At 36.3% G+C, this 19,707-nt stretch overlaps 1 protein-coding gene across 6 annotated transcripts in view; it reads left to right on the forward strand.

Moving 5' to 3' along the window:
* Nucleotides 1-19,707, forward strand: part of CREB1 (cAMP responsive element binding protein 1) — a 58,500-nt gene that overhangs the window by 10,556 nt on the left and 28,237 nt on the right. For 4 of the 6 annotated variants that reach the window (XM_036319888.1, XM_036319891.1, XM_036319886.1 and 1 more), the window contains exons 2-3: nucleotides 12,170-12,291; nucleotides 18,847-18,993. In XM_036319888.1, the coding sequence (XP_036175781.1) occupies nucleotides 12,178-12,291; nucleotides 18,847-18,993 (261 nt within the window). In that variant the 5' untranslated portion in view covers nucleotides 12,170-12,177. Of the gene's footprint in view, nucleotides 1-3,715; nucleotides 3,741-5,502; nucleotides 5,623-12,169; nucleotides 12,292-18,846; nucleotides 18,994-19,707 lie in introns of those variants that run through there. The other 2 variants (XM_036319889.1, XM_036319887.1) reach the window with 2 other exon arrangements.

A 19,707-nucleotide genomic window follows, 5' to 3' on the forward strand; every position in this document is an offset into this window, starting at 1 on the left:
GAGTGGAGGATTGGGAGAGAGGAACATCAGTGTGAGAGAGAGAGATCTATTGGTTGCTTCCCTCATGTGCCCCGACCAGGCCGTGCAACCCAGGTACATCCTTGACCAGGAATTGAAACCAGGACCCTTTGGTGCACAGGCCAATGCTCTGACCAGTGAGCCACACTGGTCAGGTCTTCACTCTCTTAATGATGCCCTTTGAGGCACAAGAGTTTTTAATGCTGATGATTTCCAGTTCATATATTTTTCCTTTTGTTGCTTGTGCTTTTGGTGTCCCTGTCTTGGACATCATAAATTCTTATTTAATTACAACATTTTCTAAATATCCCTGAAAGCCCAGACAAACAGGACACCATTATTTGATGAAAAATAACTAAAGCCACTAATGCATATTTGGACTTATACCATGTCTCCTCTGGACTTCCATTTATTCTGTGTCCAGATCCCTTAGTTGGGGTAACTGATGATGTTTCTTTTCATCAGAAACAAAAATCAAGAAATGACAACTTTAAGTGAAACATTTTAAGTACTATGTTTTGAGAATTATTTGTTATGAGAGAATTTATTATGACACTTGTGTGGGTGTAGTGTATGACTCATAAATTCTACTGTATTTGGGGAATTCATACTTTACAAACTTTTACCCTGAAGAGAGTAGTACCCATAACTCTTTTGTTTTTACATATGGTTAAATTGAGCCCTGGAGAATTTTAATAATTTATTGCTGACCTAGCTTGTTTAGCTCAGTGGTTAGAGCACTGGCCCCCGGACTGAAGGGTTGTGGGTTCGATTCTGGTCAAGGGAACATACCTCGGTTGCAGGCTTGATGGAAAAATATCTTTGGGTGAAGATTAACAAAAAAATAAAAATAAAATAATACCAGAATAAACTGTTTTTCCATGCTGCAAACTGTAAACCTACTTTTGTTCCACCCTATATTTTACCCATTGTTAGCTTGTAAGCTCAGTGAGAGAAAGGTTCTTGTCTGCTTCTTTTTAGTTCCCATAGTTTTTAGCAGAACACTTACATATGTGATAGGCACAGAACATGTATTTGTTGAACGATTCCCTCTTGCAGGGTCACAAATTTAAATGGATTAAAAACAGTGCCCCTTTAGAGTTGCACAGATTAAAGGAAGTGGAAATATAGATTTCGTATTATTAAAATGTACTGAAATTACAGATTTATTTTTTTTAAGCCAAAGAAGTTGGGTTTTTTCCATTGCTTAAAAATTTGTCTTACTTTGAATTTTTATTGATGCTTTATTAACTCATCCTGTCCCATCTCTGAGACATGAGAAATAACATGAGATTGTATTAATCAAAATGACCTTACCAGAAATCACTACCAGGCTAATATGCTAAGTGTCCAGTCATCTGGTCAGCCATTCAATCAATCAAAGCATAATATGCTAATGATATGCTAAGACCTTTCAACTGCTTGCTATGAGGTGCACTGACCACCAGGGGGTAGACACTCCGACTGGTAGGTTAGCTTGCTGCTGGGGTCCAGACAATTGGGACTGAGCGAGACTGGCCAGACATGCCCTGGAGCCGTCCCACAGTTCATCCCCAACTCCAATTGTGCACCGGTGGGGGTCCCTGAACCTGGCCTGTGTCCTCTTGCAAACCGGGACCCCTTGGGGGATTTTGGAGAGCCAGTTTCAGCTCAACAGTGGAATGACTGGTCACTATGATGCTCAGGACCACCAGGGGGCAGACACTCAACACAGGAGTTGCCCCCTGGTGGTCATTGCACTCCCACAGGGGGAGCGCTGCTCAGCCAGAAGCCAGGCTCACCGAGCACAGCAACTGTGGCGGGAGCCTCTTTCGCCTCCACAGCAGCACTGAGGATGTCCCATGGGGGGCGGGCCTAAGCCATCAGACAGACATCCCCCGAGGGTTCCTGAACTGTGATAGGATGCAGGCTGGGCTGAGGGTGTTCCCCCGCCCCCCCTGAGTGCACGAATTTCATGCACCGGGCCTCTAGTCTTTATATGTTAACCATGGCTAATTTTTAAGTATAGTCCCAATATATCCTTGGTTCCATGAATGCTTGGGCTTTTTCTGGTAAGAAAGATATAGTTAAAATGATTAGCATGTTGCTTACTAGACCATGCAGTTCCATTGCCAAATGCAAAGAATTCTTAACTTTTTGTAATATTGGAGGTTATGTGGTATAGCCCTGAACAGTATTGTAAATTCCTTACAAATCTCTTAACATCTCTAGTTCTTTATCTAAAGTCAGAGCCAAAACCAAAATTCCTGTCTGACGACTCCTACTGTAATATGCTGACTTATTTAAGGAAAACTGAATTTTCAGTCTTCCATGTCTAATTTATAAATAATTTGCCAAGAATAGCATTTCAAATTTACTTTAAAACAGAACTATTAAGCCGAAACCGGTTTGGCTCAGTGGATAGAGCGTCAGCCTGCGGAATGAAGGGTCCCGGGTTCGATTCCGGTCAAGGGCATGTACCTGGGTTGCGGGCATATCCCCAGTAGGAGATGTGCAGGAGGCAGCTGATCGATATTTCTCTCTCATCGATGTTTCTAACTCTCTATTTCTCTCCCTTCCTCTCTGTAAAAAATCAATAAAATATATTTTAAAAAAAAATAAAACAGAACTATTAAAATAATAAATTGTTGATTTTATAAACTTACTGTTCAAAAGCACTTGGACATTGATTTCCATTTGAATCGTGATTTTCACAAAGTCCCTCTTGGTTTTGTTGAGTAAATGGAATAGGTCACACTTCTGTGGGTCTTTACAGTTTCGGCATTAAGGTAGTTTATGAAGCAGAATTTAAAAGTTGAAGACAGTTTCATTCTTTAGTCAACACAAAAATTGCTTTTCTAAAAGTAACTGTATGTAGGAGGTGTATGTTTCCTTGGAAAACAGTTCAGCTCCAAAAATCCATTTAGTAGAACTTCATATGTGGAAGTTTATTCAGGATCACTTCTTTGAAAGGCTTATGGTGTAAAAATCTGGAAACATAGTTTCAGTTGGGTGTTTGGAAAGAAAGGAGAATGAGGAGAAATGGAATAAAAGTTATCTAAAATAATACATAGTCATGGCTGCAGTAGTCTTACCTGCAGGAAAACAAAGCATATACATTTTGCCAATACTTAAAAAATAACAACTTTGTTTTAAGAAAGTACTAAAGTTTTCTTATTGAAAGGTTCTATAGATTAATTAATTAGCTACATATTCTAGGATAGCTGTCATAAATCATGCAGTACATTTCTATAAATCAAATAACATTTTTCTAATTCACTTCTATTAAGTACTTCCTTTGAGGGGACGGTATCTTTTCTATAGTGCATGCTATATATTTTAAAATAACTTAGTTTATTAAAAATAGTGTTCAAATCTGGTATTCACAATATAGCAATAAATTAGAAAATATAAACATGGAACTTAAAGCAGTTTTTCTGAGTTCAATTCAGTAAATGTATATAGGTAATTAATTTTATTAAATAACATTGAAAAGATTCACCTTTGCTGTACTCTGCCTTCTTTTTGGTAGCTTTGGTACAGGTATTTTCTATTAATACAAAGAATTTATAAAAAGACATAAACACATTTTCAGATTTTATTTGCTTTATAAATGATTAAATCTTATCAATTTAAGTAATAGAGAATTAATTTCATATGTAACTTTCCTTGCCTTCCTCTAATACAAGCATGTCAAAATCGCAGCCCACAACAAATATTTTTGCGGCCCAGCCAATATAATGGTATGTAAGAAACATTTTAATAAAAATTTCATAACTTAATTTTTATAATATCCTGTTACACATAATTATTAATAACGAACTACAATGTTCGCTAATGACTGATTACTATAATCGTGTTGCAATTCATTTCCCTTACTCGCCAGCGCGCCATTTCTCTCCACCAATACTAGCAGCGAATATTTTAACAGCCAATTGTCACATCATTAGTCTTGTACTGACTTGCTTGGTGTGCGCAACAGAAAATATTTTGCTCCCGGAGAACAAGAAAAATAGGCTTATTTGCATTATGCTTATTAATTTGTGCAGTTATTCAGTGTCTGGTAAGTTAATGTTCAAGAAAATATATTAATTTTTATTAAAATGTTCTATTATTTTATGTTAACGATTATTTCAGCCCTTGGTATTCAACATGTCTCTATCGAAATAAACCTACGTTTCTACAAACATTAAACCTTTTGGTTTTTTTTTGTGGCTCATATATACTTAAACCTTGTTTATTTGGCCCATGTTAGCCTTTGAGTTTGACATGCTTGCTCTAATATCTAGAGACTGAGGTATGGGTTTGTTCTTCAATTAAAGGAGAAAGACCTTGGTAAGAGCACAGAGAAAATTGTGTCAGAATACTTAGCTTGATAGACAACAAATTTATTTTATTATATCGCCTGTTCTTTTACTGTTTTTCTACAAACGTATATAACCTCATTTTGTTAAGGTGTAATCAGTATAATCTAATAAAATTTTTATAGTTGAAGTTGATATGTGTATTGAGGTGTGTGTGTACATTATATACATACATTTGAATATGCGGTATAACTGATTTCAGTGAAGATAACTTGTATTTCATACCAGAAGACTATTATTGGCATCAGAAACCTGGAGCATTATTAAATTTCCAGTATTGATTACATAAATCTCATTATGCTGGATTGGACATATCCTCCTATATAATGAAACCCTAATATGCAAATTGACCGAATGGCAGAACAACTCATTGCTATGACGCGCACTGACCATCAGGGGGCAGATACTCAGCGCAGGAGCTGCCCCCTGATGGTCAGTGCTCTCCCACAGGGGGAGCACCGCTCAGCCAGAAGCTGGGTTCATGGGTGGTGAGCGCAGCAGCAGTGGCAGGAGCCTCTCTCACCTCCGCTGCAGGCAGGTGGACATCTGCTGAGAGGTCCCGGACTGAGAGAGGGCGCAGGCCGGTCTGAGGGAACCCTCCTCCCCCCAGTGCATGAATCCATGCACTGGGCCTCCAGTGATAAAGATAAATGATAAGTATTTAAGGTTAACAACCAAAAGAAAAATTGTACAAGGAAAAAGATAAAGGGAAAAAGGCAGTGCAACATAGTTATTGATTATTGGAAAGCTGAAGTCTGTTTAGCACCTCAAAGTTTTACCACTTTCTTTAGTAAATCTTAACACTTTAGAAAATTAATACAGACATGTTGAAGGTGTTAAGAATGTGTTAGCAAGGCTTTCAAACAGTTATGATATCCTAAAAACTAAATAATAAGTACCAAATAATTGTAGAGAGTATTACGTGTTGCTCATAGATGTTTCTAGGTACAGGTGTACCGGTTAATAATTCGATTTTGTAATCAAAGAAAACACGATAATTTCAAGAGAAACATCAAAAGTGCTTTATTCAAAATAATGTCCATCGCTAGCTACACATTTCCCCCATCTTTCAGGTAATTTGTGGATACTGTCCCAGTAGAACTTTTCTTGTTTTGAGGCAAACCATTCAGAGACCCAATTTTTCACTTCTTCGTACATTTTGAAGTGCTGCTTAGAAAGTGTGTGTGCCATCGATCGGAACAAGTGATAATCTGAAGGAGCAAGGTCTGGTGAATACAGCAGGTGGATTAATACTTCACAGGTAAGATCTTCTAACGTGTCTTTAACTGGTTTTGAAGTGTGTGATGGTGTGTTATCATGAAGCAAAATTACTTCGCCATGTCTTCTGGAACATTCTGGTCGTTTCACCATCAAAGCGTGGTTCAAATTGATTATTTGTTGTCGGTAGCAATCAGTATTAATGGTTTCACCTGGTTTCATAATACACCACACCTTCCTGATCCCACCAAACACAGAGCACTGTCTTCTTTCCAAAGCGATTTGGCCTTGCAGTCGATGTTGATGGTTGACCTGGATCAACCCATGATTTTGTGCATTTGGGATTCTCAAAATAAATCCACTTTTCATCGCCAGTCACAATTCAATGCAAAAAAGATTTTCTTTCATGCCATTGAAGCAACATTTTACTGATGACTTTTCGGTTTTCCATTTGTCTTTCATTCAGTTGATGCAGCACCCATTTTTCTTCCTTTAAAATCTTTCCCATTGCTTGTAAATGATCAGAAATGTTTGTTGAGCAATGTTTAATCTTTCTGCAAGTTGTTTTTGAGTTTGACACGCATCTTCATCCAATAATGCTTGTCATTGTTGGTCTTCAAACTTTTTCGGTTGACCTGAATATTCTTTGTCTTTCACATTGAAATCATCACTTTAAACCGTTTAAACCAGCGTTCACAAGTATCTTGAGATGGAGCATGTTCACCATGAGCTTCCCGAAGTATACGATAGCTCTCAGCAGCACTTTTCTTCAAAATAAAATAATGAATTAAAACTTCCTGCAAATGCTCTCTTTTTGGCACAAAATTCCACATTTTTAAGCATAAAAATGTATATGATGTTAACACCTTCAGAAAATTTGACATAGGAAGTTTTGAAGCTTACTGTCAATACAACAAAATAGCATACATATCAAATCATATATATATCAACATATGTGTAACTTCATGTATTGAAAAAAAATCCACATTATTAACTGGTACACCTGGTACTTCTGCAAAATATTTTTGGTACTGCATTTGAGTATGACAGAATAGTTATTTAAGTTTTAAAGTCGTGTGCCCAAATGTGCCTTTTGCTGTGGTTACCCTGGAGATTTTAAACTAATGCTTATATGATTTCCTTAAATCCTTGGACTTTTGGATTGTTAAGAGTTCAGGAGGAATGTATTTGGTGTAGGGTGCAGGGGTAGGTTTTTCTCTCATTTATAATTGAAGTTATTTACATTTTTTAAGTCAGCATTTATATGTTTTGCTAGTTATGGCTGCATTATTTCTTCAGAGTCAAAAATGCACAACAGTTCATTTCTTTGAACACTTACCTCCCTTAGGCTGGATTGATTTGGTCATAGATTTAAAGGATTAAAAAGTAGACTAGGTTGTCGGGGAGATGGGCCTACATTTCATAAATTGAACTAGAATGTTTAGGATTGTAAAGACTGGGACATTTATTAAAGGTCAAAATGTTTTAGGAAAAAGAATGAGGTGATCTGTAGCATTCTTTCCTTTTGCTCAATGATTATTAACAAAACTGATGAAACAGGCTTGCTTTCTTAATTGATTAGCTTTAGTTAACTTGGTAGAGGCAGATAGAGATGAAACTAGTGCTGCTAGGAATTTGTCCCTGACTTGTATAGTTCTGTATAGAATTGAAATGCTACTTTAAATCAATGAAAGTTTCACTGCTCAGCTTTTATAATATTGAAAAATCCCTCAAACATCTTTTCCAGGTTTATTTTTTACACAGCATTTCTCACCATCTGATTTACTTTCTCTCCCCTGTTCCCTCACACTAGAATATAAGTTCACAAAGGAAAAGTGTTTTACAATTTTATTTTGTATATTTCTTTATCTTCAGTAACTTGAACAGTTATGAAACTGAAATACAAATATATGTAAACTGTTCAAATTGAAGATATTGTTGGTTTTAGAAAAGTGATTATTTGTGAATTTCCTCAGGTTATATTGTTATATAAAATAGAAGTAAAATCTATTGCACTATAAAAATTCTGAACCCAGTACTTACCTTAAGAGACATCATTCTCATATTCTCATTTTGCCCTAGTAATTGTTGATTACTTTGGATTGACCATTATGTATTGTGATTTCTTTTCTCTTTGCTTCTATACAAAATCTGACACCAGCCAGTGACACAGTCATTTCTCTAAAGGTCTACCGCAATTTAAACCTTTGCAAAATGGGCAGGTGATCTGAATAGACATTTCTCCAAAGAGAACAAACAAATGGCCAAGTGACATATGAAAAAAAAATGCTCAAAGTCCCTAATCATCAGAGAAATGCAATCAAAACCATAGTGAGATTTATGAGGTATCACCTCACACCTGTCAGAGTGGCTATCATACAAAAATCAACAGACAAGTGCTGGCAAGGATGTGGAGAAAGGGAACACAAGTTCACTGCTGGTGAGAATACAGGTTGGTGCAGCCACTGTGGAAAACTATGGAGTTTCCTCAAAAAATAAAAAATGGAACTTCCGTTTGACCCAGCGATCCCACTTCTGGGAATATATCCTAAAAACCCTAAAACACCAATCAGAAAGAATATATGCACCATATGTTCATAGTAGCATTATTCGCAGTAGCTAAGATTTGGCAATAGCCAAGTGCCCATTGTTAGATGAATGGGTAAAAAAGCTGTGGGACATTTACACTACAGAATATTATGCAGCTGTAAAAAAAATAGGGATCTCACCCTTTGGGACCGCATGGATGGACCTGGAAAGTATTATGCCAAGTGAAATAAGCCAATCTGAGAAAGACAAATATCACATAACCTCACTTATTTGTGGAAAATAATGAACAAAATGAACTGACCAACAAAATAAGACCCAAAGCATGGAGGTGCGGAACAGACTGACATACCTTGATGTGGGGTTGAGGGACGGGAAGAGATAACCAAAGAACATAATGCGTAGCCCATGGACACGGGCAGTAGGGAAGTGAAGGCCTGGGGGAGGAGTGGGGAGGAGCTGGGAGGAGGAGAGTAAAAGGGGGGAAATGGGAGATATCTGTAATACTATCAACAGTAAAACGCATTTTAAAAATTAAAACTTTGCTCCTACCATTTTTCTTATCAGAAAAGTTATCGTTTCCCCCCCCCCCCCCCACATTAATCAGTACTATATTGCAGAGCACATTCTCTTATTTTAAATGTCATGGCAGTGCTCGTTTGACATTTATTGGGATGTTTAACTAAACTACATTTTAAACTCTCAACTATCTACTATCTTTACTGTGTAAAGTGATACAGCCTTATTCATAAATTCCTTGAAGGCTTCTAAGATAGAAAAAAACTTATCTTCTCTGAAAATTAAGAAAAGGGACTATTAAACTATTTAATAACTATAACAGCAGTTAAAACGAGGGCTGTGTAGTGAGTAATAGAGACTCTCCAGGTAAAAGATAATTTTGTTGAATAATATTCTGGTCTTGTATCATTTTTTATTGATTTCTGAGAAAGAAAGGGAGAGTGAGAGAGGGATAGAAACATCAGTGATGAGAGAGAATCATTGATCTGTTGCCTCCTGCCCACCCCCTACTGGGGATCAAGCCCAGCTGCCGGCCCGGGGCCTTTCTTCCCTCCTGCGCCGCCCCCTGGTGGTCAGTGCAAGTCATAGCGAGCGGTCGAACTTCTGGTCAGTCGCACTCTCGAGGGGACAATTTGCATATTAGCCTTTTATTGTATAGGATTACTTTTAATCAAATTAAGTTGAGTGAAACTGTAATGAATGATAGTATAGGCAAAAAAAAAAGGAGGGGGGAATTGAGATAAAGTCTTTTAAACATGGTTGCGGCCAGGCTGGCATTGCTCAGTGCTTGAACATGAACCAGGAGGTCACAGTTCGATTCCCAGTCAAGGCACATGCTTAGGTTGTGGGCTCTCTCTCCAGTGTCGGGCGTGCAGGAGGCAGTTGATCAATAATTCTCTCTCATCATTGATGTTTCTATCTCTCCCTCTCCCTTCCTCTCTCTGAAATCAATAAAAATATATTTATTAAAATAAATAAAAATGGTTGCTTACACTGTCTACAAAGGAAGTATTGTGATGATAAATTTTATTATCTTCGTTTTCATTAAAATGACTAGAGAAGATGGAGAAAAGTGTGGATTTCTGCTTTTATTTGGCTTGACTTAGTATTAATCTCAAATGGACTCATTTACCTATTATTATTGAATCGTTGTAATATTGTTATTACTTTCACTTCCATTTTCTCCCAGACCAAAAGTATGCACAACATTTAAAGCACATAAATTGTTTTGTTGTTACTGTTGCTTTCTATTACTTTTGATATTTTTCTTAAATACTGTAGTTTAAAAGAGCACAGATCATTAAGTATAAAAGTCAGTAACTGTCACAAATGATAATCAAAATTATTTGATAACTTTAAAAAAGAATTACTCTTTGGAAATATAGGGTAAACAGTTTGGGCAAAATTTCAACAAAAATAGTAATTTCATGTAAACTGTATCTGGGATTTTAAAAAATCTTGTCAACAGGTATCTCAAAATTATTATTGAAACACAGTTTTTAGTTCATAGTTTCAAAATGTTATCCATGATTTTTGCTATTAATTTTTTTTTTTACATTGTACAAGTATTCCTGAATCTTTGCTCATGGGAAGAGAAAAATAATATAAAAAGAGGTGAAAGTCAGCATCCTATACATGTCTACCAAATCTTCCTCTATTTAGAGCTACCACTTACAGTATACTAGAGGCCCGATGTACGAAATTCCCAGCCCTGCCTGCCTCACCGGCCCTCACAGCCCTGGCTCTGGCTTCGTCCGGAAGGTCTTCCTGACAGTTGTTCTACTGTTCAGTCAAATTAGCATATTAGCTCTTGATTAAATAACTTCCCATACCTTTTTCCGTGCATATACCTTTACAACAATGTTTTTTCTTGTTTTAAACATAAATCAGAGGTCTATTTTATAATATGTTCATGGCCCACTGTTAAAGTTTTATGTCATTACATTATAGATTTTATTTGTCTTTACTGCTATAATTTCTTTAAAGGTCCTCCTAATGATAGATACTTGTTTCCAGTTCTTTGCTATTATAAAAAATTTCTACAGTGAATATCCTTGAACATACATTTTTGTGAACTAGTCAATAGTAGTTCAGTAAGAATTTCTTATTGATTAGTACTTTCTGTATTCTAGAGGTTACTGTGTTAATTATATGTGGCAGATATTTTCTCCCTGTGCACTTGTCTTGATGGCTTTTGCCATATAAATGTTTTAAGTAATTATGTAGTTTAGTCAGTTGACCTTTTTCTTTTTTATCTGTTTTATGAATTCTGAATTTCTAAATTACTTTTATTCCTTTCCAGAAATATTTCCACTTTAACTTTTAACTGTCACTTGTAAAACGCTTTTTTTATAGAATCCTGTAAATGATGGCAAAATGTATTAGTATGTGACACATTCTGATGGTATGTAGTAAACACATAAGGAACAGTGAAATGTTGATGGTCAATTTCAGAGTTACAAAATAAATGTAATGAAGTCTGGAAAAGCATTTTGGGTTTTATGTTATTTATACAATCATTGTAGGTAATTTTAACTATTAATAAATTCATTTTGACAAGTAATATGCTAGGCACTGAATGATAACAGTAGTCCAGAGATAAGAAGTAATCCCTTTCATTGTGAATCCTTTACACATGATGGCTTCCCCAGTTATCAGAAATTTCTCTCATCTCTAGGTAGCTGCTGCTGCCATCCAGTTCTGATAACCCAACAAATATACTAAGCCCTTAGCACAGCAGGGCTCAAAAGTAAAAAAACATTAGCCTAATTAAAATTATCCACAATTTTGCAATTTAAAATTTCAGAAGTTTGTGTGTGTGTGTGTGTGTGTGTGCGCGCGCGTGCGTGTGTGTATGGTGTTGCATACTATACATAGTGAGAGGAATCAGAACACTAATATTTTCATGTGTTTGGAGCCTCCAGTTTGGCTCTGTGACTAATTATCCCACCTTTCTATCTTGATACCCCACAACTTTGGCTCTTGAAACTTGGGCTGATTTTGCCCTACCTCCAGTAATTTCACATGGAAGTAGCTTCTAATTTTTCTGTTTTTTCCCCCCATATAGTAGGAGGGAATACTCTTATAGGAGGTACCATGAAGCCAGTATACCTTATCATCAGCTCACTGCTCTCTACGCTCTCTTCATTCCTGATTGGTATAGTTTGAAAAATTATAACTTTGCTCGCTCTCTCTCTCTCTCTCTCTCTCTCTCCCCCTCCCCTTGTCAGTAGGGGAGATTCATGGAAGAGAGAAATAGCCTAGGTAGAGTAATCTCTCATTGGGAAGAAATGGCAAGGAAAAAGAAAGTGTTTTTCTTTTTGGAAGGGACTGAAACATTTACAACTCAGCAAATTTGGACAAGTTTTATAATAATTAAGCTACATTATATTGTAACTAGACTTTTTTTAGTGTATTTGCTAACCTATCCACTACATAATACCTATTAACTTGAAATTTGCCTTTAAAGTCACAAAAAGCACAAAGCACTGTAGTGCTTGTAACACTCTTCCATATTATTGTAGGTGGCTAAATGACCATGGAATCTGGAGCAGAGAACCAGCAGAGTGGAGATGCAGCTGTAACAGAAGCTGAAAACCAGCAAATGACCGTTCAAGCCCAGCCACAGATTGCCACATTAGCCCAGGTATTAAATACATGGAGAGATTCCAAGTTGCTTCTCGTCTGAGAGGCATATGTTTTTATTACAGAGATATGCATAGAATGAACACAGACATTCTTAGAATATCAAAATTCCTATTTTAGTATTAGACTAATTTTAGAAAGGATAGTATTCAGTTGCATATCAGAAAAAAAGTGATTTGTTAAACTGATACCCTATGTGTAGCAGCATGATTCAGAAAATTACATTTTAACTAGTGGGCAGATTAATTGTCTCTTAAACAAAGGAAGAAAACCTTATAAGTGCTTTTTTTCATATCATGCAAATTTATTTTGGGACATAGGAATGCAGAGAATCTGAAAGGCTAAGTTTATATGTGCTTAAACTAAAAATATAGGATAAGTAAATAAATTGACACACAAGTAAATTTCAAGGATGATAGTTTTTGTTTCCTGTATATTTTAAATATAATTCATGACTCTTCCATTTTGTCTTTGTCTGAAACATTCTATCTCTAAGGTTATATTTATATTCTCTCATCCTTATTTTTTGTTATTAAATATTTTTCCTTAAATAGTTTATTTTATTAACAACTGTTTGAACGTATATGAGAAAGATGGCTAATATAAACACCAAATAGCAAAAATAAATATGCTAGGTAAGAGTATGATATTGCCTATTTCATGTGAAGTCTCCCAGGAGAAAATAATCCTAGCAGAGGCTCTGGGATATCATACCTCAGCTTCCCAAAGAGTTTTAAAGCTCTCCTAGAGGAGTCACTGAGCAAGAATAGCATCTTAGGAAATAGAGGGCCAACCATTGATGGTTACCACACTGAGTTAAAGTGTGGGCCAAAAACTGGACCTCCAGCAGGAATATAATTGGGCTGATCTGTTTTCTCCTGAGGTCACTCAGGCCCACCTCCATTCTTGAGGAATAGAAGACACATGAGGATGAAGTAAATGTATTCAGATGAGTCGGGTGCAGGAACAAAGCAGGAGAACCAGGGCTTTATCAGTACATGGTTGAAAAACATGCACAGATAAGAATCTGGGCTCATCCAAGCATTTGGCCCTCTAGTAAGAAGATACAATGCCACGGGGGATTTTGATGGTGACAGCGCTCAACATGTCTCTCACATCACACTATCTTTTCTGGCCTGATGACCTCTAAGTCTGCTATAGTACATCATTCTGGAAATTTCTTCCTCCTACTGACTTTCTTGAGAAGTTTGTGTTCTGAAAATAGGAAAGCATGATTTCCAGTGGTTTCTTGAGCAAGTTTGGGTAAAGAATTCTTGGTAAAGAAATCATTTTTCTTTCAAATTTTAAAGACAGGTAACTTCTAGTGTTGCTGTTTGAGACTAAATGCATCTCTTATTTTGTAACTCTGGTATCTTAAAAAATCTCGTCTCTGTTCATAGTGCTTCATTATTTCATTATTGGGTTACTAGGATCTTGATTTGGACAATTTTCATCCATTGTCCTATTTATTCAGTGGGTCCTTTTGTAGTGGGAACTCATGCTTTCAATTCTGCACAATTTCTTTAAATTATTTGGTTGATGGTTTTTACTCTTTTCTCTCTAGGATTCTTGTGATACAGATGTTATACCTATAGAATTGTTTCTCTAATTTTCTCATCTCTTCTTTCCTGTTTTATATCTCTTTGTCTTTTTGTTCTGTTTTCTGAGAGATTTCCTCAAATTTACATTCTAACCCATCTGTTGAAATTTTTTTATTTCTCCTGTCATGTTTCTAAGAATTCCTTTTGTTCTCTGAATAGTCCATTTGTGTTTTAATAGCATCCTGTTTATATTTCACAAAGGCAATATTTTTTCTTATATCAGAATATTAATTAGGTTTTATTTTAAGTTTTCATCTCTGTACATAGATTTTCCTTTATAGCTTTTCCCCCCTTCCATTTGTTCTGCTCTTCATCTTCCATTTTAGAATGTGATTTGTAGTCATCTGTTCAGGTTTAAAAGTAGGGAACCAAAAAGCTGTGTTGGAAGCTCTGTGGATATGTTTGAGGCTTATAATGAGTTGTGAGCTTCACTTAGGGTGACTGGCAGTATATTTTAGGTCTTTTTTCTGCCCCTTGGCATTGGTCAGGTTCCCCAGAGAAAGAGTATTAGTATTCACTAATACTCTGCTTGTATGGTAAAGGCCTAGGTAAATACAGAGAAGACTGAGGTTTAGTACTCCACCTTCAGCAATTCCCTGTGTTAGGCAGTCAAGTCTAGAGACAGTCTCTATCCAGGGAATCTCCACTTCTCTTGCAGCATGGGATACCTTAGTTCTCTCCACAGGGAGTGAGGAGGAGTTTCAGTTGCTTCTGAAACAGCCTTCCTTATCCTCATTCTTTCACTCCACCTTCCAGGGTGTCTTAGATTCCAGACCCTTAAGGATTTTATGGTGCAAATCATGCTTTCCCTGCCTCCACCCTATGAGTTGGCTTTCTGAGGTTTTCTAAGTATAATACCATTCATCCATCTGCTTTCCAGCCTCCAAATTTCTTCTTTTTTAAATCCTCACCTGAGGATATTTTTTTCCCATTGATTTTTAGAGAGAGTGGAAGGGGAGGGGAGAGACAGAGAGAGAAACATTGATGTGAGAGAGACACATCGACTTGTTGCCCCATCCCACCCAACCCGCACCATCTGACCGGGCTGGGGATCCAGCCTGAAAACGAGGTATGTACCCGTGACCCTTCATCCACAGGCCGATGCTCCAACCCCTGAGGCAGACCCGCTAGGGCCAGCCTCCAAATTTCGTATTCTTTTCCATTCTCATGCTTGCATGATTATGCCTGTAAAAACAAAATCAGTTTCATGAAATTTAATTGGAGATTCAGGAAGGAGCAAAATTATTATACACGTTCCATATGTCATTCTTACTAAGCAGTCCTCTAGCACTTAAAACTTTTGAAAACAGGGTGGCATGATGTTTGAGTTTTAGGAAAGCTAATTCCCATTTGTATACTTTTTTGTTCTTTTTATCTCTAATTACAGTTGTTTTCACTTGCTCATCCAAGTCTGTAACACATACATCATACATTGTCAACATAATTTCCTTTTGTCATCCCAATATCTGCTTTTGTTTCCATTGTGTCTTTTTTTAATATATATATATTTTAATTGATTTTGAGAGAGAATGGAAGGGAGAGGGAGAAAAACATTGATGTGAGAGCAAAACATTGATCGGCTGCCTCCTGCACACCCCCTACCAAAGATTGAGCCACAACTTAGGTGTGTGCCCTGACCAGAAATCAAACCAGCAACCTTTCTGTGCATGGACGACTCCAGACCAACTGAGCCACTCTGGCCAGTACTTATTGTCAGTCTTTAATACTAGAAAAATAGAATAAAATTGTCAAATCCAAGATCAATGAACAGGAAAAAATATTCAGCCTAACTAATGAAGGAAGAAAATCTAAAACAATAATGAGATGTCTTATTTTACTTTTGGAATTTGCAGAAATTTTTTTAAGTGAAAATGAAAATATTGTTGGTTTTGACTATGAGAATGTAAATTTTTAAAAAAATATATTTTATTGACTCTTTACAGAGAGGAAGGGAGAGGGATAGAGAGTTAGAAACATCGATGAGAGAGAAACATCGATCAGCTGCCTCCTGCACACCCCCTACTGGGGATGTGCCCCAAACCAAGGTACATGCCCTTGACCGGAATCAAACTTGGGACCCTTTTCAGTCTGCAGGCCTACACTCTATCCACTAAGCCAAACCACTTAGTGCGAGAATGTAAATTTTTATGAACTTAACTGAAGAGTTGGATAAAAGGGTAATTATTGTTGTAGCTTCTTGAAATAGGCAAATTTGAAAACCTAAATATGGCCCTAGCTGGTTTGGCTTAGTGGATAGAGCGTCAGCCTGCAGACTGAAGGGTTCCGGTTTCAATTCAGGTCAAGGGCACATGCCTGGGGTTGTGGGCTTGATCCCCAGTAGGGGGCATGCAGGAGGCAGCCAATCAGTGATTCTCAGAATTGATGTTTCTATCTTTCTTTCCCTTTCCTTTCCTCTCTGAAATCAATTATATATATATATATTTATATATATATATATATATATATTTATATATATATATAAAGGAATTTATTGAATAAATTATATACTTTATTATGCAACCATTAAAAAAAAAGACTGTTAATGGAATGGAAAAGTATTCATAGTGGATTCAAAATAGATTCCATGATAATGTATTACAAAAATTGAGTGTATATGTGTACCTTTAAAATCACCTAGATCTACAGCAAAATTATAAAAAGTGATTAGCTCTGAGTGGTAGGAATATAAGTGTCTCATTTTATTTTTGTGTATCTGTATTTTATAAACTTATAATGAGAGGAGCCATCATGTAGAATGGTCAAGGTAGAAAAGGAATTATTCACTGAGTTACTTAGCCCTAGAGAATAGTCAGAAGAGGACATAATTAAATATTAGAAGAGCTTTTATATGGAATTGAGATGAATTATTCTGAATAACTTAAGATTGGGGTTCAGTGTAGGGAAATGTGTCTTTCGGTCCATGAGCGTTTATAAACAGGTCCCTATGTAACTAGTGGAGGGGTAGTCCATGGACCACATTTTGAGAACCAAGTAAAACTGAACAAGATTTATAGTGGCCAGAGAGAAAAATGACTAATTAGGAAGGACTTCTAACTGTCCAAAGATGGAAGGCTTATGGTTTTAACCTCTATCTTCAATAGAGATCTTCCCCACAAGCTTCACAGTCAAATATCAGATCAATTCTTTCATCTTCCACCACCACCCCCACCACCCAAAAGTTTCTCCTTCTTGTGTTCTCTGGTTCAGTTGATAGCAGAGTCTACCATTTGTTACCCAAAGATGAAATATATGGATCATCTTTGATTCCTCTCACCTCCTTCAACCAATCATTTATAAAGCCCTTACTGGTCTGCCTCCTGAATTTTTATTACATTGCTTCTCTCATTCCCATCCCTACCACATCTAGTACCTTCTTTCTGCCTTTATCATCTCACTTTAACTACTATTTAGGTTTTCTCAATTGGTCTCCTAGCCTCCACTTTTTTCTTCCTGTGACATAAATATTTTTCACATTGCACAAAAGAGATCTATCTAAAATGCAAACCTCACCATGATCAGGAGTTCAAAACCCTTCAATTGCCTTTCCCAAGCTCCTCAGGATAAAGTGCAAGTTCTTTAATATGACATGTATAAGAGTTTCATGACTAGCTGAATTCATATTCAGCTCCTGCCTGCCTTTATTATTTCATCTCCTCACTTCCTACATTTTAGAGTAAAACACATCTCCAGTAGTACTGACTGCTTGCCTTCCCTCTCTGTCATGTACAGATCATGCTGTTTCTCTGCTTTTGCCAGTGCTAGCCTTTCTGCCTGGAATTCTATGCTTATAGCAACATGCCTAACATGTGTTCTTTGTTGCAAATTTATATTCTTCCCTGGTAGCCTCCTCTCTTGGTGGGATGGGATCACTCTCAATGTGTTTATTTTTATCTTTGCAAACCTCATTATTTCACTGAAGTATATTTATTTGTGTCCTTTTCCCCATTTCTTCACACATTCCCCAATCTATATCTTTCTCATTTTTGTAGTTTCAGATCTAACATTGTTCTCGGCATATAGGTCCCCAGTAACTGTTCACCAAATGAGCAAATAAAATTCCTACCCCAAATTTGTGCTAGCATAGGAATAGTTAAGCACCATCTGATAGACATATGGCATAAGAGCCCTTTGTACCTACATATTGACTCATTAATAGTGCCTTCTTTTGTGCCTCAAGGAAAAAATGGTTTCTCTTATATTTTCTAAACTCTGCTCCTTTATTCCTTCAAGAGGAAAATAAATCCTTAAAATATCAACTATTACCAGTTTAGTGATTTATTTGGGGGGTGGTAGAAATTTTTACCTTATTATACCTATTAATACTTTCTCATTAATGAAAGGCATACTATTAGTTTAAGATAAAACTATGCTGTGTATTATAAAATGTGCATTTGTTATAGACTTAGTAGCTAAGTTTTGCCCAAACTTGAGAGCAATTATATTTCAGAACATGATTTATTTAATACATGTTACTAAGAAGACTTTTATGTTTAGGTCTAGCATATTGCTTGACTTTCAGTAAATTACTTAATCTCTTTGAGGGATTGGCTTTTCTCTTTCTAAAATGGATATAATCCTGATTACCCAGGCTTGATATTTTTGAAGAGCAAAATGAGAAATTGGGTATGAAAGCAGGTGGGAAAATGTGAAGTTCCATACAAATAAAGTAGTATTTAGTTTTCAAAGGAAGTCTGTTATATAATTTGTTATTACATTAAAATAGTATTTTGACTTTTGTCATTTGGGAGGAGTTGAAAAATGGGGACGGGGAGGTATTTGAAGTCTTTTTATTTTTTAAGAATATTAAATTTAATCATTAGTTTCTTTCACACCAATGAAAGACTTACCTAGCAAAAAGGTCATCATTTTGCTGCTAAATTTTGCTTTATATTCAACATAAGTACTCCCAAGAAGGTATCTGTGATGGTAATTTTTTTCCATGTTCAACACAATAGGTATCTATGCCAGCAGCTCATGCAACATCATCTGCTCCCACCGTAACATTAGTACAGCTGCCCAATGGGCAGACAGTTCAAGTCCATGGAGTTATTCAGGCGGCCCAACCATCAGTTATTCAGTCTCCACAAGTCCAGACAGTTCAGGTATGTGTATAAAAAGTTCTGCATCTATTTTTATAACTGTGGTTTATAGTCATATCTCTATTCTTTCATTAGTTATGAAAATAGGGGCATTATGTAGTTCAGAGTTTATTTTATTTTACAATAAATGAATATGCTGCATCTGTATAGTCACTTTTATAGGAATGCATATACCCAAGAACAGACATAGAAGAAAAAGATTTTCTTAAGCTATAGAAGAAAGAGAATTGATTGGGGGAAATCTTTAATAAGTACATGGGATAAAATGAAAATGTTTGGGAGAGACTGTAAGGTTCATGTACCTCAATTAAGGAAACTTAAGAAATAAAACTAATATCTTTGTAACTATTTTCTAAATATGCAACTAAAAAAATAAACCCTTGCCAAAAATTAACTAATAACCTTACCTAAGATATTATTGAATTTAGAGATTACATAAAGCATTTGTAATATGAGCTATGTTTAGGGTTCTAAGTTACAGAATATAACTTTGAAATAATGATATTTCAGAAAGGGCACCTTAAGAGTCAGGGATTATACTACACATTATCTCATTCTTTAGAGAGATTGTTCCTTTGAGTTGGATCCAAAGGAATTAGAGGCACGTAGACCTCTGAAGGTGACTACTCAAATGTAGGGAAAACCTAGAGCAGTATACATCTTTGCGGTGAGCTTATTGAAGAAGAAAAAAAAACTTGAACGTTCATTCAAGTAGGC

This window comes from Myotis myotis, unplaced genomic scaffold (genome assembly GCF_014108235.1).
Source record: "Myotis myotis isolate mMyoMyo1 unplaced genomic scaffold, mMyoMyo1.p scaffold_m19_p_8, whole genome shotgun sequence".
NCBI classification, from domain to species: domain Eukaryota; kingdom Metazoa; phylum Chordata; class Mammalia; order Chiroptera; family Vespertilionidae; genus Myotis; species Myotis myotis.